We start from the raw sequence: 27,917 nt of genomic DNA, 5'->3' as shown, positions 1-27,917 counted from the left end.
CATCCTCGTAATTGCGTTTGATCGGTTGGATGCTTAGATGGAAGGGTAATCAATGCGGGAATTAATACCCGCGTTTCGCTGATGAGACAATTCGTGATCGGGTAATTAATTAGCAAAAATCCAGATTTTCAGGTGTCATGACAGAAAATAGAATAGTAGATTGGATTTTATTCGATTTGGATATCTCTACTTTATAATAAGGAGAGAACTACGCGACACTTTGTGATTAGGTAATTAATTACAAAACATCCAGATTTTCAGGTGTCATGACAGAAATTAGGGTAGTATATTGGATTTTATTCCTTTCGATACCATTATGTTGTAATAAGGAGAGGACTATACGACACGCGTTTCGTTGACGAGGCAATTTCTGACTGAGTAATTAATTACCAAAGTATCCAACTTTTCAGTTGCCATGACAGAAATTAAGATAGTAGAGAACTGCGCGACATTTTGTGACAGGGTAATTAATTACCAAAAATCCAAATTTTCAGGTATCATGACAAAGATCAGAATAGTGGATTGGATTTTATTCCTTTCGATACTCTTATCTTATAATAAGGAGAGAATTGTGCGATGCTTTGTGACTGGGTAATTAATTATCAAAAATCCCGATTTTCAGGTATCATGAGCGAAATTAGAATAGTAGATTGGATTTTATTCGTTTCAGTACCTTTATCTTGTAATGAGGAGTGCTGCGTGACACAGGTTTCGCTGACAAGACACTTTGTGATTGGATAATTAATTATCAAAGAATCCCGATTTTCAGGTGTCATGACAGAAATTGGGATAGTCGATTGGATTTTGTTCCTTTCGATATTATTCGTTTATAATAAGAAGAGAACTGCGCGACACTTTGTGACGGGGTAATTAATTACCAAAAATTCCAATTTCCAGATGTCATGACAGAGATCAGAATAGTAGATTGGATTTTATTCGTTTCAGTACCTTTATCTTGTAATGAGGAGTGCTGCGCGACACAAGTTTCGCTGACAAGACACTTTGTGATTGGATAATTAATTATCAAAGAATCCCGATTTTCAGGTGTCATGACAGAAATTGGGATAGTCGATTGGATTTTGTTCCTTTCGATATTATTCGTTTATAATAAGAAGAGAACTGCGCGACACTTTGTGACGGGGTAATTAATTACCAAAAATTCCAATTTCCAGATGTCATGACAGAGATCAGAATAGTAGATTGGATTTTATTCGTTTCAGTACCTTTATCTTGTAATGAGGAGTGCTGCGTGACACAGGTTTCGCTGACAAGACACTTTGTGACTGGGTAATTAATTATCAAAAATCCCGATTTTCAGGTATCACGAGCGAAATTAGAATAGTAGATTGGATTTTATTCGTTTCAGTACCTTTATCTTGTAATGAGGAGTGCTGCGTGACACAGGTTTCGCTGACAAGACACTTTGTGACTGGGTAATTAACTAACAAAAATCTCAATTTTCAGGAGTCATGGCAGAAATCAGAATAGTATATTGAATTTCATTCGTTTTGATACCTTTATGTTATAATAATGGAAGACCTACGCGACACGCGCTGTTTACTCCATGTTTTTATTCTAATTACCGATGACTAATACAATTTACTCGCTTACGTAACAAGCCATTAGAGGTTGACAAAGATGTACATACGTGTATTCGAGCACTGGTTCCTCGCTTATCGATGATATAAATATACGTATATAACATGGAGCCAAGATTGCGAATGTAAGTTTTCGGGGGTCCAATGAAGAGAAAAATTCGAGGATATTTTGTCCGAGCATATAGCAACGAACTATATCTACGCGAGGATTGATTCGCGTAATTACGTTTGATCGGTAGTTGGTACGGATAGGAGGGTAATTAACCCGGGAATTAATAGACACGTTTGGCTGACGGGGAGACTCGGAGTGTCTGGGTAATTAATTATTTATCAGTGGTCGTTGGCGGGTATTTCTACACGGCATTACCGGCGGAATTCCGAATAATGGAACATGACAGATTTATCCTCCGCTCGTAGCAGTCGCATAGTCGCGAACGTTTCTCACGCGACGTCGTAAATCACGCGTCACATTGACGATTTAATGTCGGCTGTGCCGCGTGTATTTAATAATTCCTCGCGACACCACGGCCACGAGCGCCACCTACCGCAGATCGGTATCGACGTTAACCACAACACGGGACAATCGGAAATTTCACCGAGCCGTGCAGCTTAATCACAGCTATATCACAGCCAGTAATATCGCGGTCCCCTGGCGAACGGCGGCCATTGCCGTGCCGTTCTTCCCTGCGTGTCAAAGCGTCCAATTAGCCGCTATTCGTTAAGAAATCGTAGATCCTCCTCTGTATTCCGGTATAAACGACGAGGATCGAGTTTGTTCGATAGCTATCGACACAGCGGAGTTCCTCCGATCGAAACGCACGATGGCATTAGCCTAAGTTCATGACCGCGTTACGCCTAATCCCCTGATAGATCGCTTGGAACAACTGATAAAGAAATTCGCGAGTACCGCGGCTCGCGGACGATTAGCACCCCGGTGAATTTATGCGAGATACTAGGTGGCTGTTAATTAGGCTTAGCCGGTGTCGTGTATGGCCGATCGCTGCCTTATACGGAACAGCGACTAAATGGTGAACGAAGCAGAAGGTAGTTTAAGGGGAACTAAAACCCGTCTTTTCGCCTTTTTTCCACTCTTCCTTCTCCCGTCGTTTCTCTTTATCCCAGGGTATCATTGCCTCGCTCGGAATTATGCGCCGAGTACGGAAACGTGGATGGACGTTTATCAGAGGGATGGCTTTTACGACTCGCTAATGCCATTCGGGGTTAATCCTCGCGTCGTGGAATCATGGTTCTCTCGTCTTCACAGAGATATGTTCTTAACTACGTTAACCTAATTATCTTCTTGTAACGCAGACTTCCGTCAGCAACGAGGGAAATTGGTATTTGGTATTTTGTTCCATTCTTTATCTCTCTATCAGCAGTAGTGTCATAGAAGAATAGGGACTACGAGCAAGTATGTTAGGAGGAGCGAGTTTAATACTCCTTTTGCGGGCTTCTTGTCTGCAATGCACAGTACTGTGCGTTCGAGAAAAGAAGGCACCGGGTGTTTACGTCCCCGTGGCTGACTAACTCCACTGGCACGTCCTTGCTCACAGGCAATGATTGCTATTGGTCGAAAACGGTGACGAAAATCATCCTTGACAACGTCACTGCCTGTCATCATGGGAGTGACAGCGAAGTTAGCCGTGAGGACGTAAACACGCTGTGCCTTAGATACTTAAAAGATAGATACAGAACTAACGTTAGGTCCCTATTGATACCGTCGTTCTCGTACTTCTTCAAAGCATTTCTCAGCTTTTATTGGAATTTTGATAAAGTAATGCAGGGAAGGAGGCTTCTACACTGACATGTCCTGTGACCTACCAATAAGTAGACGCGAGAACGAACAGTGATGAAAGATTAACCACTTACACTGGCAGGAAATTCGCAGACAGGTCCAGTGTTTCTGTGACAATTGTTTGACGACGTGTGTACCACGTCGTTGGCGATTCTGCGACAAAAGCTTTGCGATATGCGTGGCACGGCTTTCCAGCGCAATTGGTTAACGTCGAATCAACGAGACAGTTCCCTACTGATCGTCTATGTTGCTTTCTCGATTTTCCAATTGCTTTCGATGAACTCGTGCGAATACGAGGCTCACGGTGACAAGAGACAGCTACAGAGCTAACGCTAGACCTCTACCTATGCCGTCATCGTCCTCCTATTTCGTCGTCCACGAAAATATTCCGTACATCCTCTGGGAGTGAAGCGAAATGGCCTTTTTGCCGACCCAGTTCGCGAAAAGGGGCCTCCGGTGTGCAACTGTTTTTTACAGTGCGAATCAATTGGAGGGAAAAAGGGGTAGAGGCCTGGCGTACAAAGAGGCAGAGGAGCGAAGCACGACGATCGATTCGAACTGAAGGAAATTCAGAAGCTGATCAAAGACCGTGCTCTATTGTCTTGTTCTCCTTTTCATCAACGAAGCGTGTCGAGCGGTACCGGATCGGATCTCGTAGGATCGAATCATCGACTATCCGACCGGTGGACGCGTCACGTTCCCATTCTATTCTCGTTATTGTCCTCTTTTTCACCGTTTACTTACCGCTGGTCGCGAGAAATAGCAAACGGCCCCGACGAAAGAAACAGGTAACGATACTTAAGCGATCACCGGGTCGGAAATAATCGCGAAACGAAGCAATCGTATCGTTCGCGAACAAAGATGGCGAGGAATGACTCTGTCGAAACTCCCGCGCGATCTTTCCTCTCTTTCTCTCTCTCTCTCTCTCTTACTCTTCGTCTCGTAATTAATTGTCCGGTGTGTAACTAATCGCAGGTGTCGTTCCCTCGATCAATCACTCATTAGAATGGTAATTAACAATAATGCCGTCGATTAATCATCGGAGTACTTATCGATAATTTTATTCCCGCACAATGGCCGAGATAAAAGACGCGTTATCGAGTGGTACAAATCCGTAATTGATCGATCCACCGGCCAATTCTTTTTTCCTCTTTCTCTTCATTTTTTCTTTTTATTTTTTCCCCTTCTTTCTCTTCTTTTTCGATTTCTCTTTCACGCGAACGCTAACGCGAGCCCGAGCAAAAAGCAGTTTTTATTTGCCGATTTAATCCCGCAGGTGCGTTAATAGCGCGCGTCATTAAATAGAATCATTTGTCCGTTACAGCTTTTCTTCGGTCGACAGGCCGCGCGGAGATGCGGCTCCGTGTTATTAATAAGGCCGCGTCAAACTATCGACTATCGAGTATCGCGAGTTAGGTTTGTCGAGTGGAAACCTCTTCGGGACACTTCCATCCTTTCACCGCCACTCCCGCGTACTTTCGCTGCGATCCCTGCCATCCCTGCGATCCTTCGATCCGCTTTTTACCGATTTTCGGTTAAATTGTAGAGTAAGATGGCTGATAGATTCGGATATCTATTGGCGTTTCATAGTTATCGCAATATCTGATTTTTTCCTGTATAGATTTATGTAAATTTTCCATCGAAAACTGGGAACAATGGCGAAATTCCTTTTATATTCTTCGCAAGGAATTTGCAAATTGGAAACCGCGATTACGTTGTTCCAAATTTCTCGAACTTTGGATTATAGATCATTTTCTCGGCTTTCCGTGGATCTCTGGCCAAAGGGTAGAAAAAGATGGCTGATAGATTCGGGTATGTACTGTCATTTCATAGTTATGGCAACATCATCTGATTTTTTCCTATATAGATTTATATAAATTTCCTATTGGAAACTAGAGAGAATAGTAAAATTCCTTCTATGTCCTCTGCGAGATATTTAGAAATTGGAAACTGCTATTATCTCATTCCAAATTTCTCAAGCTTCGAAATATAGATCATTTTCTCGGCTTTCCATAGATCTCTGGCCAAATGGTAGAAAGAGATGGGCCATAGATTCGAATATCTATTGCCATTTCATAATTATCAAAATATTTTCCTTTTCGTGTAAATATTGGTATTTTCCATGGAAAATTGGAAGGAATAGTAAAATTCTAAAATAAAATTCTAAATTTCCAATTTAGAAGTTGGAAACCGCGATTACGTCGTCCCAAATTTCTTAAGTTCAGATTATAGATCATTTTCTCGGTTTTTCATGGATCTCTGACCAAATGATAGAAATAGGTGACTGATAGATTCGGATATCTACTACCATTTCATAATTATCAAAATATTTTCCTTTTCGTGTAAATATTGGTATAAATTTTCCATAGAAAATTGGAAGGAATAGTAAAATTCTAAAATAAAATTCTAAATTTCCAATTTAGAAATTGGAAACCGCGATTACGTCGTCCCAAATTTCTTAAGTTCAGATTATAGATCATTTTCTCGGTTTTTCTTGGATCTCTAACCAAATGGTAGAAATAGGTGACTGATAGATTCGGATATCTACTGCCATTTCATAATTATCAAAATGTTTTCCTTTTCGTGTAAATATTGGTATAAATTTTCCATGGGGAACTGGAGAAAATGGTGAAATTCCTTTTGTATTCCCTGCAAACAATTTGCAAATTGGAAACCGCGATTACGTCGTTCCAAATTTCTTAAGCTTCGGATTATAGATCATTATCTTGGCTCTTCATGAATCTCTGTCCAAATGATAGAATGAGGTATCTACTGCCGTTTCATAATTGTCAAGATATTTCTTTTTTTAACAAAATATTGGTATAAATTTTCCATCAGAAACGAGAAAAACGATAAAATTTGTCGAATAGATGCAACATCTAGCATTGACGGAAAACACAGAGAGTATATAAAAATGACTTACGTCAGTCAGTCCAGTCATTTACGCATAAGCTCGCATAACATAATCACGATTCAGTCTCTCCTATACTACGTCAAATATAATCTCCATAATACGTTATATGATTTTTATAATTTTTATACTCTACAGTGACCCATCATATCAAACAATAATTCAACAATATCCCTCCCAAATTTGCAAATGCAAAACCGCCATTACATCCTCCCAAGTATTCCAAGCTTCGAATTATACATCATTTCCTCTCTTCCCATCAACTTCTAACCAAACAATAAAAAGATATCCACAATCATCGAAGCATCTGATTTTTCTTTACAAACATTCGCACAAATTCCGCACCGTGGACGGGAGAAAATAGCAAAATTCCTTCGTTGTTCTCCTCGAGCAATTTGCAAATTGGAAACCGCGATTACAGTGGTTCCCGGCTCTCAGATCATTTTCTCGCAGGTGAATTACGCGAACGGTGGATAAATCGGGAATTCGAGTTACATTGTTCCAGAGCTGCGATCTGGAGCACTCGGAGATAATAGAATCGTGGGGGGAGAGATGGATCGTAAGGAAAGCCAAGTGTCATCGGGCAAAATCCGAAGCGAAGATCGACGAGGCAATGGCGTGGACGTCGGCGGGCTTTCTGGGGGGCGATTTCATCGAATCTCGGGGGTATTGAAAAGTGGCGGGATCGATCTCGCGATATAACCGGCGGACCGGCAAACAAACTCGTAACTCAGCGAAATCGATCTGGTTTTTCTGGCCGCGGCCGACTAACGCGACTTTCAACCGCTGTCGTAACTATTATCGACGATGTTCTCTCGCGTCGCGAACGTATATTACTCGATAGCTAGTCGCGAGCCGTGTTGGTCGATCGTTTCACGGTGATTGGCCGTAGGATTCGCTCGGTCTTCTCGGAAGGCGGCATTAAAATCGACAACCTATACTGTCCCGTCCCGTCTATACTGTCCTCGACTTTTCGTCCATTTTCTTTTCGCTGCGCACACGATCCGGGGCCGGACAGGTTGGATTTCCAGTCAGACGCGATTATAATCACGGTAATAGACGGTGTTGTCCGATACACAGGCTTAATCGAACGCTGAATTACGATTTAGCGAAGTTTCGAGAGTCGAGGCCGGCCAGCTATTCCGGGAATTAAAAGTCTTCGATTCGAGCGGATTTACGGGCAACGACACGTTAACGAGGGCAAATCGAGGAACGCGAAGAGAGAGAGAAAAAGAGAGAGAGTCTCGTTAATTACACCGACCGCGAGGCTAATTCGCCGAGTTCGATCGCGCTTTTAATTCGTCATTCCATTAGGCAAACCGGCGTCCCCGCCGACGACGAGTTGCCGCGTGGCTACGTTATAAATGATAATTATATGGCTGTCAGCCTCGCGCTTTTTGCCCCTTTTTCCACCTCTTTCCTATTTCCCCTCTCCCTTAGGAGGGAATTGTGCCGTTCGTAGCTCGTAGTTTGTCGAAAACACCGCTCTGTCATTTGTCTAGTCGATAGCCACCGCCCTTTGCTACGCGTCACGCCACTTGCCGCCCTTCCAGCCTTCCTCCATTGCCAGTTGTCGTTTCGCCCCTTCCAGCTAGCCAGCGCAGGGGTAGCAACCACCACCGGTCGACCTGCGGATAACGAAACGTGTCGCGGCTCTGCTTTTACCCTGGCTGACGCGATAACCGACGTCTATCGACTCATTATTCTGCGACAAGAACAAGGAAACCTTGTTCCTCGGTGTCCCGATTGAATATCGGTCTCCCAGGGAACGACCCGGTTACGGGAAACACGGTCTCCCTAGAAAGCTGGACGAGAGCTGATTTATACAGGGACGGAGTACCACTTTCGTGGAACTGCCGGAATGCAAGCCTGACGACAGAAATCGTTTTCCGAGAAGAAGCCTATCAGCGTGTTACTCAATACCGTGTAAACCTTGCCGGGTATTGCACCCAGGGGAGCGAGCCCAGCTTCCGGGGTTGGACGTGTTCGCTGGAAACGGGGTTGTAGCCTGTAGCCGCGATCGGGTTCCGTTCACGAGGTCCGGAAATCGCTTCGACCGTTTGTCAACGATTGCTGTAATCGTTAACGTGCACCGTTTAGCTCGTGGTACTTAATTAGCACAGTAAAAATTGTCAATATTGGTATTATATTGGTATTGGTCAATATCATGATATCGGAGTTTGCAAAATTCTTGGGTAAAAGGTTGCAGGGGGTCCTCCTCCACGATTGTTGTCGGCTGATCATAGGTATCCTCGATGTGACGGTGGCGCTAGCCTAATCAGTAAGACTTTCTGGCAGACGTGGACACTATTGGAAAGTTTGGAGGTTACGTATATATCCTCAAACCTCCTTGCAGTCGAAATCCATCTAGCGATGAGGATAAGAATGATGGTAGGGATTCAAAAATCGGAAATGTGGTACGAAGAAGCTTCGCAGGAGTACTGTGCACGTTGTCGTGTGTTTGATCTGACTGGAAACGGGGTTATAGCCTGTAGCCGCGATCGGGTTCCGTTCACGAGGTCCGGAAATCGCTTCGACCGTTTGTCAACGATTGCTGTAATCGTTAACGTGCATCGTTTAGCTCGTGGTACTTAATTAGCACGCTAAAAATTGTCAATATTGGTATTATATTGGTATTGGTCAATATCATGGTATCGGAGTTTGCAAAATTCTTGGGTAAAAGGGTGTAGGGGGTCCTCCTCCACGATTGTTGTCGGCTGATCATAGGTATCCTCGATGTGACGGTGGTGCTAGCCTTATCAGTAAGGCTTTCTAGCAGACGTGGACACTATTGGAAAGTTTGGAGGTTACGTATATATCCTCAAACCTCCTTGCAGTCGAAATCCATCTAGCGATGAGGATAAGAATGATGGTAGGGATTCAAAAATCGGAAATGTGGTACGAAGAAGCTTCGCAGGAGTACTGTGCACGTTGTCGTGTGTTTGATCTGACTGGAAACGGGGTTATAGCCTGTAGCCGCGATCGGGTTCCGTTCACGAGGTCCGGAAATCGCTTCGACCGTTTGTCAACGATTGCTGTAATCGTTAACGTGCATCGTTTAGCTCGTGGTACTTAATTAGCACGCTAAAAATTGTCAATATTGGTATTATATTGGTATTGGTCAATATCATGATATCGGAGTTTGCAAAATTCTTGGGTAAAAGGTTGCAGGGGGTCCTCCTCCACGATTGTTGTCGGCTGATCATAGGTATCCTCGATGTGACGGTGGTGCTAGCCTAATCAGTAAGACTTTCTGGCAGACGTGGACACTATTGGAAAGTTTGGAAGTTACGTATATATCCTCGAACCTCCTTGCAGTCGAAATCCATCCAGCGATGAGGATAAGAATGATGGTAGGGATTCAAAAATCGGAAATGTGGTACGAAGAAGCTTCGCAGGAGCACTGTGCACGTTGTCGTGTGTTTGATCTGACTGGAAACGATGTAAACGCTTAAGATGTGGATGGATAACACAGGGTATCAGGACTGGAAGTATGATTGGTTTCTGGGAGCCTGACACGTAGCTTGTAAACCTCGAGTCGTGAAGGTAGTGGCAATAGAAATTCGATTCACGAAGACATGCTTCGACTGGGAAAAGTCTGATGTTCTAAATTCGAGGTGCAGATGTGAGGGGAAAATGAAGAAATACGTAGTGGCGAGAATATTTAGGATAAATTTCGATACGAATGTCAGATAGATCTATAGACGCATGGAGTGGATATCCAGGTTAGATTATGCGAGAAAGACGAATAAGTTCATGGACTACACGTGAGATTTTTAGGCTCCGTTGGTGCAGCGCATAGTGCGTGCGAATAAAAGAATAAAAGAAGGCAGAATTACGAAGATTACGAAGAGTCGAAGAGTCAAAGAGTCGCATAGAACAGTCGCGTGAAAGCCAGTGCAATTGTGATTAATATACTTTAGACTCCAACATCCCTATCTGCCAATTCATATATTCCATATTCCATATACGAGAGAGGGAGTAAATAAATAAAATATTCGTTTTAACGCTACGTCTATTAAATTATCAGGATTCACGCGTCAGGTACCCTCAGCCAAATTTATTTTTCAATGGAACCATCTCGGTGGTTTTAAAAACCATTGATTGATCATCGTCAGAGCTGACAGACAAATCCCAAAGCAACGTAGCGTCTGTACTCGTGACGTGCTTGGAGTTACCTTGCACAGAAGGGCTACTTCGCTAGTAGAGTTGCGAACGATGGTACCGCGAACGAGGAGGAAAACGAGAAGGAAAAGGGAGGAGATCGCGTTCTACTTTGGTCCGTTCGTGAAAGCGTCGGTCTCTGCGACGGTTCCCCGTCATTTAACGCGAACACATTGGTGCATAAGTATGGCCGCGTTAACGCGGTACCTACGCGACGTCGCGGGAGGATCCTCTTGGGAACGCGGCGCGTTGACTCGCTCTTGCCAGGAGCAGGCTCGTAAACGCGCGTGCACGCACACACGGGCAGGGAGAAGGAGGCGGAGGTGGAGGAGGAGGAAGAGAGAAAAAATGGTTAGTGGCTTCTAATTGCAGAAGTGACGACGCCGTAACTAATGACCGGGAGACGACGTCCTGTCAGTAGCCGCGACGAGACGAGCGTCCCTCGACGAGGTGCGGACGAGCGCGCATTTTAAATAAGCCAATGAAAACCGTGCCCTGCTGCCTGCTCTCGCTCCTCCGCTTCCGGCGATCCCGTGTTTACCGTTCCGTAGAAATCGTTCGCTTCTTGCCCCGGCGGTGATCGTCGGCCAGATACCTTGCACTCGCGTAAACGAGGTAGCCTTTGCCTGTTTTCCGACTGAATTTAACGCGCGATGAAGATTAACCGTCGAATCGGTGCGCAGCGATGATAAAACGGGGATGATATCGCGATTCGCGCGAGATCCGGGATTGGCGAAGCGTCGCGGGGTCACGGAAGGGTGAGCCGCGCGAGCAGGCCGAGGAGGAACGGCGCGAATTTTTCTCCGGACGGATTCGCAGGTGGCCGCTGCGACCGGGGGCGAGAGGAATCCGCGTGATAATTACGCTAATCAGCGGCACGTGAATCGAGGGACTGTCTGCCGGCGGTCTGAAAGCCGCTAAAAGCGGGCAAAAGGCGACAGGCGCCGGAAATAGAACCCCGGCGAGGCGCGGAGAGGGCGAGCGCGAGACGCGCGTCGCGAGGATGGAGCAAGATGGGAATCTAAGAAAGAAGTCCGTTTTAATAGGATCATCGCACTTGCGCGGTCAAACGGCACTTGAAACGCCTGTTATTTCAAGAGACGAGAAAGAGATGTCTCGTCGTGGAACGTTACTTTCTTCTTCCTATCGTGCGAGACACGTTCGAGGAATCACGTTTCGCGTGGCAACCCTCCTTAAACATCGCGCTCCCCGTCGAACCGCGGTCCTCGGCGCAGCTGTTGCTCGTCGGTAGCCTCGTCGGCGAGGTTTAATTAGAAACTGGAATACCGCTTACGCCGATTACGATTAACGGAGTAACACCGTGACCCGAGAGCCGTGATCCAAGAACTACCCAGTCGCGCGGTGGACTCGAGCGGATCTCGAGCAGTTTGCTGGAACGAGCTGTGGCCCCCTGTTCTCGAGGCAAAATCGTCCATCGGCATCGACGTCGGAATAGCTGCTCGCGCAACAGCTACCGGGAAAACGAGTTTAAACAATCAGCAGAAGCGGCGTTAACGGAGAGGGCGCGAGCGAGCAGGAGGCACGCGCGAGGAAAACATATCCATTCTGCACGGCGGGTGAAGCCAGGACGGGGGCAAATAAGTCGGTTCAGGCAGGTCGTAAGCCCGGCCACGAAGAAGACGAAGGAGAGCCAACTGTTCGCGTCTTCATCAACGGCTCCGTGAAGAGGGACCACCCATCAGGAGCAATATCGTTTCATCAGTCGCTAATATCACTGCTTCGAGTGGTTCAACACCTTGTAACGCCAGGTGGGACGTTAACGGCGCCGCAGGAAGTCCTAATGAAGACAAATCTTACCCAAAATGGCGGCCATACTTATTTCCTGCTCCGCCTTTCGCTTTCTTTGCCCGTTCTTTTCCCACCTCTTTGTTCATTCCGCTCGTATCGCGCGCGATCGATCCGACGCGTTCGCCATTTTCCCTCTCTGCCCACGGAAACTCCGAGCCGATCCAATCCACCCCGATCGCCGATTCCGGCGCAAGGAGTGGGCGTAAGATCGCTGCGGCGAGTTGCAAAGAGAAATCCCTAGATCCGACACGTGCAACCGATGAATATCGACGGACACGGGGATGTAGTAGGTGAAGCTCGGGCTCGATAAATCGAACGGAGTCAGCTGACGATAAGCACATGCGAACCACTCGTCCCGATCGGTATCGCGGTGGAGAAAATATTTTTCAATTTACCTCACCGAAAGAATCCTAAGCTACACCGGTACGATCTCGCGCTTTACACGCGCGAATCGAACCGACGACCGGCCCCGCTTTTCATCGACTTCAAAGCTCGCTCGGGGAGCTTACGGTCGGTCGCGAAACGAGACTCTCTCCGCGAGATGTATGAAGGAGGGAGCAGGGAGGGGCAAGGGGGCGAGGAAGAAAATCGCATTTATAAACCGGCGAAAAATCAAACGATAAATCCACGCCGGGGTTCTGCGGTTCTGCCCTTGGGCCTAAACGACTAAATAAGTGTTCCAATTTCAAAATTACCCGCTAAACGATTTGTGGGCCGGCAGAAAATATATCGTTGACATGTGGGCAAAGCCCCTCGGGTTAGCCGGGGTGGGAAAGAGAGACGGCGTGGAAGCGTCGGGAGAAGGGTAAAGAGAGGAGAGGAGAGAGAAAGAGAGCGAAAGGACGCGCATGGTTGCCGCTGGGAGACAAATGACCGTCGACCGACGGAAGACACATCCAAATTGCTCCACGGTGTCGCTGTCCCGCCTCTTTTTACGTGTCCCCTTTCGTATATTCTTCGTGGCGTCCTCTCGAGTCACGAGCGAACGACCTATTAGCAAAATATTCGGGGAAGCGGCGACGCGTGCCACCGGCGAGCTTTTCTAACGAGTATTTTGATACCGGCGATGCCTCGGATGTTAGCCCGTCACCGGTCAGCCTCTTGTCTTATTTATAGGACACCCGCGGAACGTTTCCTTCGCAGATGCCCGAGCACACGGGGTGCTGGAGGTAATCCAGTAGTCTTCCAGGGGGTGGTGGTCGGGTGCTCCACCGCCGACTCTTTAACCCCATCTTCGGGATAATTAATCCGTTCGATCGCGACCACGAAGAGGACGAGGATGAGGATGACAATGAGGCTAACCGAGGATGACGATGACGAGGACGAATCGTGTTGTGAAATACAGTGTATGGGTCATGCTTTACCGGGGTAATGTCTCAGAATAACTACACGTGCTTCCTTTACGGTAACTTGGAAGCAAGTGACTTTTACTGCTTTTATTTGAATTGCCAAAAAATTACCAGATGTCGCTGGAAGCGTCTAACTACATGGAGCGGGAGATTCGAATTCTTCGATAAATTAGCATACTAAATTACGAGACAGCGTTTCTTTTGTACCCGATTTATTCCGATTTTGCTTCGTCCTAATGGAAGTTGGTTTCGTTTCGAACTTTTCTTGCCTGGCAATGGGAGTGAAACATGGTTGCACACGGGATGGTGGAGATAATCGAGTCTTCCAGGGGTGGTCGGGTGCTCCACCGCCGTCTTTTTAACCCCATCTTCGGGATAATTAATTCGTTCATCGACGAGGACGATGAGGACGAGGATGAGGATGACAATGAGGTTGATTAAGTATGACGATGACGAGAACGAATCGTGTTGTGAAATACAGTGTATGGGTTATGTTTTATTGGGATATTGTCTCAGCAACGGTTTTATTTGAATTGTTAAAAAAGTACCAGATGACCTTAGAAGCGTCTGGTAACACGGGGCGAGAGATTCGAACTCCCCAAGGAATTGGCATATTAAATTTTGAGGCAGCGTTTCTTTTGTACCCTATTTATTCCGATCTTGCTTCGTCCTAATGGGAATTGGTCCCATTTCGAATTTTTCTTGCCCGGCAATGGCGGTGACGTGGACAGACGTAGATGACGGTGTTAGCGAAAGAATAGGCGGTGATAACGTAACAGGGATCCGGGGAATAAATCGGCCAACGGCCGATTAAGATACCATCGAATTTTCCACTTATCACGATACAATAAATTTATGAGATCGTGGAAGCAGCCTCGTTCAATCGAGCAACACACCGGCCTTTATTGGATCCGTACACTGTTTCCTTTCCTTTTTTTTTTTCCTCCTCTCCCCTGTCTCTCTTCTCTCGCGATTCATGCCGCTAACCGGTCGGCTAGTTTTTCGTCTCGCTCCAAAAATCACGTCGATGGGCTTGCAGGCAGGTCGTTCTTCGAGCATACCTGTCCGCCACTCGATAATTCCGCATTATACACGCTTCTACTTTCTTTGTGATCGCTTCTGACCGCTCTGTCCGTATATACGTATATACACGTTAGTTTCTCGAATAACTACGCGTCGAACGGTTCACGGTACTCCTTCCATTCGATATTCAGCTTTTTCTAGCGAAACGAACGCGACGGGAACATATTACGAGCATTTCAAGAAGAATAATCGCCCACGGACAATTATTACGGGCGGAGTGCTTTAAAATTTGTGTAGACCGGTATTTTATTAGTTAACATCTCACTTATCTCGTTGCCGTATCGAGAAACGGCTAGGCAAAAAAGCAATTATTCTTTTACCAGGTAACGACCATACTCGGACGCGCGCGCGCGCGGGAGTGGGAGCAGAAAAACCCGGTTATTTAAAATTCTTCCGCGTACGTCCGAGGAACGTAACGATTTTTCTCTACGCGAGTGACGCAAGGATCTTTTGCCAATGCTTGGCCGAAGAAAACGCAGCGTTGCCTCTCGTAGGAAAAAGCGAAAGCGTTTCGCGCGTTATCGTCCTACAATGAACAATGCACGCTCGTTAATCCGTTGCGCGTTTCTTTATCCACACGGAACCGTTCCGTTTCTCGAAACTACGGCCAACTTTTTCCGACAGCGCGTATCCGAGTACGAACGTTTCCCCCGTTTCCATTCAGCAACGGAAATTCCTGTAACCACGCGAGATTCTCGTGATCGCAGGATGAACCGGATCGATCGAACCTAACCGAGGGAACCGGGTTCACGGTCCGACCGTATTGAATCCGGCTAACGAGAAACTGTTACCAAATAATTTATTAGACCGGTGCTCGTTTCAAGATCGTCGCGGCTCTTAACTCCGACGATTTCCGTTCGAGCGGAACCAAAATGGCCGCCGAACGCCGCCGTCCCCGTTGGTCGGGCGCGTTTTCACTGGACCTCGAGCAAGCAACGTTGGCTCTTAACTCCGACGATTTCCGTTCGAGCGGAACCAAAATGGCCGCCGAACGCCGCCGTCCCTGTTGGTCGGGCGCGTTTTCACTGGACCTCGAGCAAGCAAGACTTATCCTCCCGCGATTACGCAGTCGCGTGTGTATACATATATGTACACGTTCATTGTTGAAATTTTTACATCGATCTTCTTTCGTTTAGAAGGGTACATCGTATATCGGGAAAATTAAAATAATAATGTAGGATATTGTAGGATAGGAATAAGTACGACCCTGAAAGAATGTCAAGAGTGTTTGAGCTTAGAACGAGAGTGACCGCGTGCAAGAGGATCGAATGTAAGGGGTGTTTATGACAGAGCCGAATACATAAAGAGTGAAAGCCTAGGAATGTGTCTAAGTGTTTAGCATACGTGACTGACCGATTGAGAATGAGAGCGTGGCTATGAAAGAAGACAGAGTGCAACCCTTTACGATCGAGAGTCGCCCTTCAGTCACCATTTGATAGAATTTCGAAGTTAAATATTCATTAATATGTCAAATTTCGAATAATGTAACGATGTGCGAGGTATCGAAATCAAATAATTCTACGTGTTAATTATCGTACGACTCCTTATTCACTGCTCAGAAAAATATCGTCTGCTTTGTAACAGAAAATCTTTCAATTCCTCTTCTTCTTTAGCCAAGAATTTGTCGAGTGCAAAGGGATAACATTAGGTTTACGGACGCTATTTATATACCTATTTCTAAGGACACCTGTCAAATTGGCAGGTAAAGGCATCCACGTGCCTTTCTTTTTAACGATTAGTTTAATTTAAAAACAATTATGTATTATATTAACAATCTTAATACAAGTTAACTAAATCTTTACGTCAAATTGACGGGTTCCGTAAATCTAGTGTTAAATAAATATGCAAGGGTTCATAGGAGTCAGTGTGTCAGAGTGTTTTAACCCTTTGTACTCGATGGGTGCGTCTCAGTCGCCATTTAATCAAATTCTAAAGATGGATGTTAATTAATATATCAAATTTACAATTACCCAACGATGCGTGGAATATCGAAGTGAAATAATTTTACGTCTTATGTACCGTTTTAAAAATATCGTCAACTTTATGGCAGAAAGTGTTCGAATTACTATTTTTCTGTACCGAAAAATTCATTTAACGAGTGCAAGGGGTTAATCGCGAAAACTGTAGCGATAGTTTATCCTTACATCCGAGTCGAGGAAATTCGTATCTTTGCCGGGAAGAACGAGGCAGGTTGGCCAGCCTGGTCACGGGTGGAACCAGGTTCGGTGGCCCGTAAAAATTCGCGAAATTTACGGCAGCACGCGCGAATCGACCTCTGAACCCGTGACACACGGGCTACCATGGACCACGCGTGGCTGGAACGCGGCTCGCGAGCGGATGAGCAGACGAGGGACAGGTGAACGCGCGGAAAAATGTTTGGAAGGGAAAAAATGAAAGGTGAAATTCCAAAGTGCAGCCTAGGCTCGTCTCTGCTGCCGTATCGCCGCGGTATCAACAACGCAGGCGAATCGGCGTGCGGAAACTCGACTGCCACCGCTGCGAGTGGCAACGCGCGATGACTTCCGCTCGAAGGGCCGTACGTCTGCGGATTAACGCGTTAAAATAAAATTTACGTTGATAGCTTATTAATGGCGGACAGGACGCGAGACGAATGACGCCGGTGCTTTTAATATATTCGCGGTTGTAATCGACGTAGAGGATGCCGAGCGAGGAGGAAACTTCCAAGTTAATGACGCACGACCGCTTTGCAACTTTGAATCGTGGCGCCCGTAACGTCTACGGTTCTCTTCCTCTCTCCTGTTATCTCTTTAATGAGAAGCTCCTTTCCGCCGCGCCTTTCGCCCGTTTCGCCCGTTTTGAAGAAACAAGGCAGGCTGGACAGGGATAACAGGTCTCGTAATGAAGCGCGATTTCGGCACAGTCACCGTGTTAATCGAACGACCGTTTCTGGCCACCTGTGGTCCACCTAGCCGCTAGACAGTGTACGGCAGGTGGTCCCGATCGCAGCCACGCTATCGGATTATGCTTCTTGCGATCTCGAGATTCCCGCTTTCCACGAAACGAGCGCGCGAGGCCTCTGCTGAAAAATTTCATCTAAACCTCGAGCCTCGTTACCGGGCGGATGAAAAAGCGCGGAGGTATGTAGAAGCGAGCAACACATGGCCGGGGTCTAGAGAGACAAACTACGAGCGCGCACGAGATTCTGCGTTTAACGGCGTACAGAGGGAACGCGAAGGGGAGAGGATGCTGGCGAAATGTAAAGCGCTGCATAATCACGAAGAAAGGTGAGAAAATCCGCGAGACGAAGGCGTTGAAGGGCTGGGGCGGCTCGAGGGGTCGCGGAGGGGCGCGGAGGAAGAGAAGGATTGCGAAAGGACAGCCGAAGCGGCGAATTCGTGAACATCAAACGAATTAAATCTCCGCGGCGAGTCGACCGCAGAAACTAATATCTCGCCGAGCTCTCTCCCGTTTCTTCCGCTCTTCGAGGGCTTCCTCGCCGCTTCCTCGCCGCTTCCTCGCCGCTTCCTCGCCGCTTCTGCGTCGGTGTTTCAACCTCGACCACCGCCAGCCATCGTATTTCTGGATTCCGCTCCGCGAGATTCGGGCCCGCGCTGCAGACAAAGTGGACGACGACAAAATTATCGCGTCCACTTTTCTCGCTGGAAACTCGCCCCGCGCGCCGAAAAGGAAACGGTACCGCGGCGTCCGTAGTGGGGAAAATAGAAAAGGGGATTGGTACGGAGGGAAAACGACGACGACGACGACAAGAAGCAGCTCGTAAACCAAGGCGAAACGTTAATCTCTGCGATGGATGCGGAGCATTTTTGCGGCAGCTTCTCCTTAAACGGCCGTCAGATGATAAAGTAGCGCCGGGACGATGTAATTTTCGAGGTAAACGAGCTGGTACGAGCGTAATTAGCACTGACACTTGTAGCGGTCCGGCGTGTTAGATGCGTACAATTAGACAATTCTCTGAATTGTACGATAGGAGTACTAGGCGATAAAAAGTACTAGGAAAAAAGACGGCAAGAAGCAGGCTCGATCACCGGAGGCATTAAAACGGTGAATCTGCATGCTTTACGGCAACGTAATAACACTTTCGGTCAGCGCTAAACGCTCTCCTATCCGTGGTAATTAAGTCGTTTCCGGGCGTGGCTTAGAAAAGTGGTAGAACGTGTCCAACGTGGAAAAACAAGCGCGGTGCGAGCCGAGAAAAGCGAGGGATGCGCGAGTCCGCGCGTAAATAGCACCTTCCTCGAGGGAGCGGTTTTCGTCGGGGACAGACTTGCCCGGTTAATAGATATCTCCGCGGATAGGTGTCGATAGCGTCGCGGCGAAAGTTCGACAATGGCGGATCCCCCGATCGTGTGAGGCCCCGGCTGTCGACGAGGACGCCATTAACCGTTAACCTCGGTGCTCGTGGTCGAGGGATCGGAAAAATCGTGGCCACGTGGCGTCGTTGACTAGACGGCCGCGACGTTTCCGGGTTCTTAATTCCAATCTATTATCCACTGCCTCCGGCAATGGATAAACTCGAACGTTCCACGGTGATTCGCGTGCGAGCATTTTTCGCCCGACGACCCGTCCCCGGATGATTTATCCCGAGGCCAATTTTCCAGATATTAAATGGATTAGAAATCGTTTCGTTAAGATTCTCGATTTGCCCGTGGATTTATTACCGATTCATTACATCGCGTTAATAAATCAACGAGCCCGGCTACAGCCGCTGCTCCTACTTATTTACGGCGAGCGTTTTTCGAGCAAAGACCGAGGAGGGCAAGCGAGACAGCGGTAAGCCGAAGCGGAGACGCGAGGGCACCGCGATCGAGCGTTTAAAATCACGCGAAAGAATGACGGAAGGTTGCATCCTTGAGGCGAACGCGCACGAAGCAAGGCCGATCGTTCATCGGCGCGGTGGTTTTCAAGCTGGACTGTACAGTCGGGTTGCGCAGGTGTGACCGATGGCGGCGTTCTTTGATCCTGCAGGGACTCCACGGCTACCTTGTCCACGACTCATCGGCCGCCACTCTTTTTCGTCACTCGGTTCGATTATTTCCTAATGGCTAACGCCATCGCGAAAACGGCCGTCGCTAATTTCGCCACCGTTTCCCGCCGCGTTCGGCTTCCTGTGACCGGCTGAGGGATCGCCGAAATGGACGGAAAAAATTGCGAGCGTGTCGCCTGAAAACGAGCGCGCGATGAACTGTTCAAACGACTTTATCGTTTAGGAAAGTACAGGTCGGCTCGAAACGGCGATTTCCAACGATGATATCGCAGACTTGGAAATTGCTGCGTGATTCCACGAATTTTCGCGTAGACGCGCGTCTAGAAGACCGCGAGAACCGGTACCGGGGAAGGGGCCCAGTATACTCGCGTACACCGTCGATCACGAGGGAACGTTACACCGGTTAGCAAAAGGGAAGTCGAGCGTCGAATTTTGAAACTCGCTGTACAACGCTCGAACAATTATCGCATTAACCGTTTCGTGATTCCACGAGTTTTCTCGTAGACGCGCGTATCGAAGACCGCGAGAACTAGTACCGGGGTGTGGGCCCTGTGTACTCGGATACACCGTCGATGACGAAAGAAATATCACGACGAAACGTTACACCGGTTATTAAAAGGAAAGTCATCTGTTCGTGCTTCGAATTTTGAAACTCGCTGTACAACGTTAAAACAATTATCGTATTAACCGTTTCGTGATTCCACGAATTTTCTCGTAGACGCGCGTATCGAAGACCGCGAGAACTAGTACCGGGGTATGGGCCCTGTGTACTCGGGCACACCGTCGATGACGAAAGAAATATCACGACGAAACGTTACACCGGTTATTAAAAAGAAAGTTGCCTGTTCGAGCTTCGAATTTTGAAACTCCCTGTACAACGTTCGAACAATTATCGTATTAACCGTTTCGTGATTCCACGAATTTTCTCGTAGACGCGCGTACCGAAGATCGCGAGAACTAGTACCGAGGTATGGGCCTTATGTACTCGGATACACCGTCGACGGCGGACGAAATATGAACTGATATAGATGAGATACTCACGAATGGGATGAAACGTGATCTGTGACATACGAAGAATATTCAGCGACTGGTAATTAACAAAATTTACAACTCGCGAATTAATCGTGATAGAAGAATCTCGATATGATAGAAGATAGTCGCGGGCTCGCGGATTATTCCGTGCTTGGATGCAAATGGGTTAAGATGTATCTTATTTTTAACACACCTCGAGAAATCTCGAAGTATCCACGACTTCGAAGAGTCCATAAATACGCGCTGGAATAAGAATCTGTGGCAGCTTGCTCCTCTCTATTCTCCTTTCCACCTCTCCTTTCTAATATCGAAATTTCTTAATCTCCGAACGAGAGGGCCAACGGAGAAATGCAAAACGAATCGGACATCCTCGGGCGTGTTTGAGTGCCCGGGCCCTAGGACTCCCTCCGAGGAGCTGCTCCAGTCAGCTCTTCCACGGCCACAAATCAGATGCATTTTCGTGCGATGGTAGGGATCTCTCCATAAAAATCGTATTACCTATTCGTCACGGTGTTCAGACGACGGAATTCCAGCGCAGCTTCTCGCCCACCGGATGTTGAAATTTTCGTGGCTCTCGGTGGAGGGTACGCGATCCGAAACGAAACGGTTAATACGATAATTGTTCGAGCGTTGTACAGCGAGTTTCAAAATTCGACGCTTGACCGCATCACTTCTCTTTTGATAACCGGTGTGTCAGAGGAATCTTTACTTGCATGGCGTCACCCTGCATCGAGATTTAGAACCATCGTCCAGCTTATCAATTCTCGAAGCAGGGTTGAGTGACGCAATGGGTTGTCATAGAGCCTATAAAAGCCTAGCTGAAGGGTTCGACACACACACTTTTCGACTGTACCGTCTGCATCATAGAAGACTTCGAGCCTCCGTATATTTTATACCGCCAAGAAATGTAAAATATAATGAAAATGAATGAAAAGTCCCTTTTGATTTGTTAATCCGATCTTTACCACGAAAGATAGTGACTTGTTTTTAGGGCGACTTGGTTTTCATTTCAAAATGGTTTCCGATTTTACCCGAACGCGTCGAGAGAGAAGGCGAGCCATGGATACCCGTTCCCCGCGATCCAAGGATCGTTAAACGTTCTTGACTTTTTCTCGGCGAGAGATTTTTTCGCCGAACGACGACACGGTCGTTATCCACGTCCGTTACTAACGATAGATACGACATAGAAATCGTTAACATCCTATTCGATGGGAATCGTGGACGGAGAAGTCACGCATGCCTCGAATCGATTGGTTCTACCTTATTTCCCCGCGCACACGTTTCCGTAATCGCGTTTCTTTGACTGGAACCGCGGACACGAGAAACGTGGGAACGACCACGTGACGCGTAATCAGCGGCCGCTGACGTCGCGGCTGCGATTCCGATCGGCACGGATCGATTCTATTAGCCTGATAATCACGTGCAACTCCTTTCCATCAGCGATCCGATCTAACCCGTGTCAAACGGTCTCTCTGTTGCAGAGCAAGCGAACCACCTGAACCTGTTCAACAACCGACAACAGCCGAAGAAGAAGCGCAAGAGTCGAACGGCGTTCACGAATCAGCAGATCTTCGAGCTGGAGAAGCGGTTCCTGTACCAGAAGTACTTGAGCCCGGCAGACAGGGACGAGATCGCGGCGCAGCTAGGCCTGAGCAACGCTCAGGTGATCACGTGGTTCCAGAACAGGCGGGCGAAGCTGAAGAGGGACATGGAGGAGCTGAAGAAGGACGTGCAGACGGTGAACCCGTTGCTGGTGGCGCAGCATCACAAGACTTTCCTGGAGAACGTCCAGGACCTCGGGATCCTGAAGAAGCGACCTCTGCCTAGCAGCATGGACGAAAAGTCGTAGGGAACGAGGCGCCTCGATGCTCGTCGTTGAGGAAAAACCGTGATTTCTTGGAACTAGACGCTCGCGAGAGAGCTGCTCGTTGGATAATCCAACTAGAGAGAGAGAGAGAGAGAGAGAGGGTGTGTGTGTGTGAGAGAAAGATGGTTGATTGATCGTTGTAAACGTTCTCGCGACGCGATCCTTTGGCAGGCTGCGCATAGGCGGAGTCTGGCCTCTGCTTTTCTACGTGGATCGACTCGGTAGGGTTACGAGTAGGATTTTCGTAGTTTCGTATTCCGTAGCACTTAGTGAGCGAGTACGGGGTGAAATCAGGATATCGGATCGATCGTGATCGTTGCAATAGCGTCCGTGACACGGAGTGGACGAAAGGCATAGTACAAAGAGAGAGTCTTCTTCGAGAACGTGTCGCGGAGAACGGAGGACTGTCCACGGGGCGAGAGGAAGTGGTGTTTGCTCGAGATTACGCGTTCTTGGTCCCTGTCGGTGCTCCGTCACGTGTCTTCGTCGAGAAGGCGTACAAAGACTGAGAGAGTCCGCAAAAGTCTGACCAGGCGGTGAACGCGGTTGGTGAGCCGGTCGAAAATGATGCGCTGGCGAGGTGTGGACATTGAACGGATCATCCTTTCGAGGCAACGACGCATCGATCACTGTAATATGTAAATTAAAGACTGCCAAATATTCACAGCTGGCCTCGTCGGGAGCCCCGATCCCGTTGCGCGATGTTTTCGTCGCTGGTCAGAGAGTCGCGATCGACGGATGACCGATCGCGAGGCGACCTTAGGGAACGCTGGAATTCCACGAGAGAAACGTGAATTCGACGTTTCGCGTTTGCATTAACGAACACGCCTAGGGACGAACGCCGATCTCTAGGACCTTATCGTGGCCGTTCCGCGGACACCTGTATCATATTGTATTTATTTCGCGAAGAGACGGGAGAAGGAAATCGTGGTGAACGAAAAGCCAAAAGTTGCGTTTGCATTAACGAACACGCCTAGGGACGAACGCCGATCTCTAGGACCTTATCGTGGCCGTTTCGCGGACACCTGTATCATATTGTATTTATTTCGCGAAGAGACGAGAGAAGGAAATCGTGGTGAACGAAAAGCCAAAAGTGATCCGGAGGGAAATCATCGGCGATATGTGTAAGTTATTAAGTACATATTATAGCGTATAAATTATAAAAGTGCTTCGCACGTCGCGAGGCCCTCGTCGTTGTACATAAGCTATATATGTATATATATATACACGCGTATATATACATATATGTATATATATACGCGTCGTTCATCCCCCCAGCCCCTGGATAATATTACGCATAAACGAGATAGTCGTGGAGTACGATTAGAATAAACGGAAAGGGAGGCAAACGGAGAAAAAAATAAATAAATAGATAAATAAAGGAAAAGAGACTTAAATAGATGGGACACTGCAATATACCTGGTCATCAGTTTAATTAGTGAGCTTTATGATCGCGTAAGATGTAAATCCGTATCGCGCTTGATGGTTTACGAGGTGATAGACGCGTGAAAGGGAAGCCGAGAGAGTGCGTGTGTGTGAACGGAACTTTAGTAGCGTGTATAGTGAGTCGAAATAAATGGAGACATTTAAAATAAACGCGAGGAATAATTGTGCCCTGTTCCTGCTCCCATCGATCTCCCCTAAACCGATCCGCTCGCGCTCTCAATGGGGCAAAAGAAAGGGTAAGTCTTGCAAAACGAAACGGACTATTACGTCCGCGATTTATTTCAATTCGCTCGCCGCGTTGCGCATATGGGAAAGAAATTGCGCCCAAGACGCGAGAGGATAACGAGAATTATCCGTCTAGGAAGCTCGCGGCAGCGCTTCGAACAGGGGGCGCGCGAGCACGAGGAGGAATTATTGACCGGAAATAGCGCGATACGCGCGGCCCTTCCGGGAATCTTTTTGAACGCGTTTTCCACGCGTTTGCATAGCTCGGTCGAAGCCATAATTTATCAGGACGACGTGATTTCGCGGCCCGAATTCGTTCGCTTTAGCACCGAAGTCTGGTACTTGTCATGACCCCGGCAACCGTCGTTTACGCAACGAAATTCCGTGCCGAGATACCCAATAGGATCGTAACCTTTCTATCTCGAGGATTCTCCATCCAGAAACGTAAAATTTCTCGATATAATTCGACACGATCGCTCGAAAGCCTAGACTCTGTCAAGTTTTGACACGCTGCGCGGTGTTAATGGCGTCTCGCGCGTCTTTGCTGGCTCGTAAATGGAAAAGCTAATCAGACATTGGCAACGGCTTTCCGTCTGTCTTCCTCTTCACACCCCAGTCACCCCGACTGTCCGCCAAAACGGCAGAGATACACGGGAAGATACCCGTGCGCGCGTATTACCGACCTACTTCCTGTTAGCGGAATATCTGATGCTAAACGGAACCATTTTATATCGAGTCTCGTTAATGAGCCCGTCATTAGCCTGTCGTCGTTATCTCGATATAAAACACGCGTCGTTACCGCCGTCGTTGATCGATTAATCGAGGCTGAATCTAGGATGTCTATTAGAGGTGTGATTACCCGCGATGAGCATATACACGCTGATTACACGTTTCACGGCTGAACTCGTGTGCAACGGCGATACCGCAACGAGACGTTCTCCACGCGAGATAGACTTTCGCGATGCGGTTACGTAAAACGTGGCAAAAACTGGGAAAGGGAAAAGAACGAAGGAAAGGAGAGGAAATGGAGGAAGAAGAGGCGAAAGAAACCGGCCGTTGCTTTCTACCTCGAACCGTTCCAGGTACTAGGAAAAGCGCGCGCGATTCGAATATCCGAATGGCAGGTTCGTCGAGCATCGGTCGAACGGATGAAAGGGAATATTGGATTAAGAACGGTGTTCGGATTCGAGACGAATGCCGGGACTGGTTTGATTGGAACGTCGGTTCGTAGCCGTCGCTGGCATCGACGAGTCCATGTATGAAGCAGTAAGCAAGGTAGCCCACACCGCCCTGTAATTCAGGCGCCGCAACATCCAAATAAAGAATTCATAATGGCGATGATGACCACCGCCAATTTTCTCGATATAGCCGATACACCAATAACTCAACCGATATCCAACCGGTACATCAGCGTAATTTCGCTTATTGTCCTCGAGTTCGGCCGAAACGAGAATGACATCGCTGGGAAATAAACGAACCGGCAGAACCGGCATTACCGATACACGCGTTATCGAACCGAGCACGGTAAGAAGAGCAAACAATCCTTCGGGGGTAATTAATCGTGTCACGCGACCACCCCCGATTATTTGCTCGGTCCTGAAATTACGAATAGCCTGGACTCGCGTGCTTCGCTGCCGATCTCCCGACGATCTTCGTTTTTTCCCTCGACCTTCGTTTATCTGATTTATTCACGCTGCCAGCCACGAGCTGCCGCGATGCAAATTGGTCCTGGAGAAAGAAAGCCAGATAGCCTCCCTGCAGGCTTTTTGTCAAAGCGTGTGATCCTAGGTCGCAACGATGTAATCAAAGCGGAGAAGTCGATCGATTCCGCAAGATCATCCGATCGTGCCTGTCCAAGGCTCCCGATTCCTGTTTTCTCTTCCTCTATCTTGTCTATTCGTGTAAAGAGTCGATATAAATATTTCCAATTATCCTGCCGTAATCGATAACGTTATAATCCCGAGAGCGAGTTCGCGGCGACTAAAGAGTCTCGGCTGGAGGAACTGCGAAATCGGCGATTGGCCGAAAGCTGATCGCTGTTTTGCATAATCCCCGCTGCAAAGGGAATTCCTTCAGCACGGCCTGGCCAGAAGATCATTTCTCCGGCATTGACACGCCCACGTAATTCGGACTCATTTACTCGTTGACTCGCTTAACCCGCAGCCAGTCATGCGTCAGTCAGCCGCGGCCCCGCGCGCGGCAGATCCATAATTTCGACGCGATCCGCTTCAGCACGCGAGAAACGAGTTTCCCTTGGTCCACGATGTAATTAGACAGCGTGAATCTAGGCTGGACCCATCAACGGGCCTCGTTAATACGATATCCGCCGGATGGTCGCTCGTTGCGCGCCCAAATCCTTCCTTCCTCCTCCAACCACCTTCTTCTTTTTTCACCCTCTTCTTCTTCTTCTTCTTCTCCTCCTCCTCCTCCTTCTCCTTCTTCTCTTCCCTTCAGCCACCATCGCTCGTTGTCGTTTTCTCGGCCCTTCTTTTTTCCAGCCGTTTTTTAGATTCCTCGTAGACCGACTGCTCTTTGCTCGTGAGGGAACCCTCCCTACCTGCCGGGGTCTTTGATCTTCCTCCTCGCCAACGAGTTTCATTTACACGGGAGGTGGACTTCTTTTCTGGGCGAAACTAGCTTCGCGCTAACGAGAACTCGCGAACTCCGATTCGGTGGCCCCTGCTCGACCTATGGCTCCTCCATGGACGCGCCATAGGGACTCGATCCCCCGACGCGACAGCAGCTCCATCTACGAGGAGCTCGGCACCCCTCTTTCCAATATTTCAAAGTTGGCGACACTTTTCTCCAATTATACTTTTCTATAACTAAGGTAAGAGAAAATCGGGGATATCGGAGTAGAATAAAATCAGTATTTACCGAACAAGTTGACAGCGTTCAGGGACACCGAGCTGTCGCTACGTTTGACAACCAGTTGATCGAACGGCTAATTCTTCCCTCTGTCACGAGATCCCGCGAAAGAGGGTGGCAGAGGACGAAGAGAGAGAGAGATCGGGGTCCAGTCGCGGACTCGAAGCTAGGTATAGACGTAACAGGGACGCTGGTTCGTCGTCGTCGGCGCGAATGGGACAGCTGATGAGCCGGTGTCCCCGAGGGCGATCGGCCGAGACCAATCAGCGTCCGTCCGTCCGTCCTCGCCCTAATGACACCTGCAGGCTAAAAAGCCATGATATTCAACAGTCCGGACGCTAACGAACTCTCGGTACCTTCGCACTAATACCTCGAAACGCGGATGGAACCGTCGGTGACGCGGGGGATTGGCACTATGCTGGTATCTACTCTTCCTTGGTCGGTCGATAGCCACGGGGACACGTGACTCGCGAGCTTCGCGGAAGACTCCGAGAGTCTCGGCGTCATCGTGAAGTGACGTAATCTGGAGGATCGTTTAATTAAAAAATTGGTGCAACAGAGTCGTGTGATTGTGAGTCGTGGAGTTGCAACCATACGTTGCTACTTAGCAGGGAAAGCTGGGGCAGTTTTTTCGCGTTCGCAGCGGAGGACGAAGCAAGACGAATGTGGCGATTAAATTGAAATTGTTCGTGGCACCTACCGTGTTACGCGCGGAAGAAAGGAGCAGGTGGAGGGTCCGAGGGAAGGTAAATGATAGCATGGTATCGGTCGCGCGCCGTTAATGGGTCGAACGATTTAATCGGT

The 27,917-nt window shown here is 47.9% G+C and overlaps 1 protein-coding gene across 1 annotated transcript in view; it reads left to right on the top strand.

Moving 5' to 3' along the window:
- The window catches only part of LOC108546498 (probable serine/threonine-protein kinase mps1), a 78,273-nt gene extending 55,717 nt beyond the window's left edge, over nt 1–22,556 (top strand). The window contains exon 2 of the mRNA XM_017898586.1: nt 22,189–22,556. Coding sequence (XP_017754075.1) covers nt 22,189–22,556 — 368 coding nt within the window. The remainder of the gene's footprint in view (nt 1–22,188) is intronic.
- The last annotated feature ends 5,361 nt before the right edge of the window (nt 22,557–27,917 follow it).

The sequence above is a fragment of the Eufriesea mexicana genome, unplaced genomic scaffold, assembly GCF_001483705.2.
Source record: "Eufriesea mexicana isolate 0111107269 unplaced genomic scaffold, ASM148370v2 scaffold654, whole genome shotgun sequence".
In the NCBI taxonomy this organism is placed as follows: domain Eukaryota; kingdom Metazoa; phylum Arthropoda; class Insecta; order Hymenoptera; family Apidae; genus Eufriesea; species Eufriesea mexicana.
The sequence above is the reverse complement of the archived record's forward strand: the minus strand, read 5'-3'. Positions and strand labels throughout refer to the sequence as shown.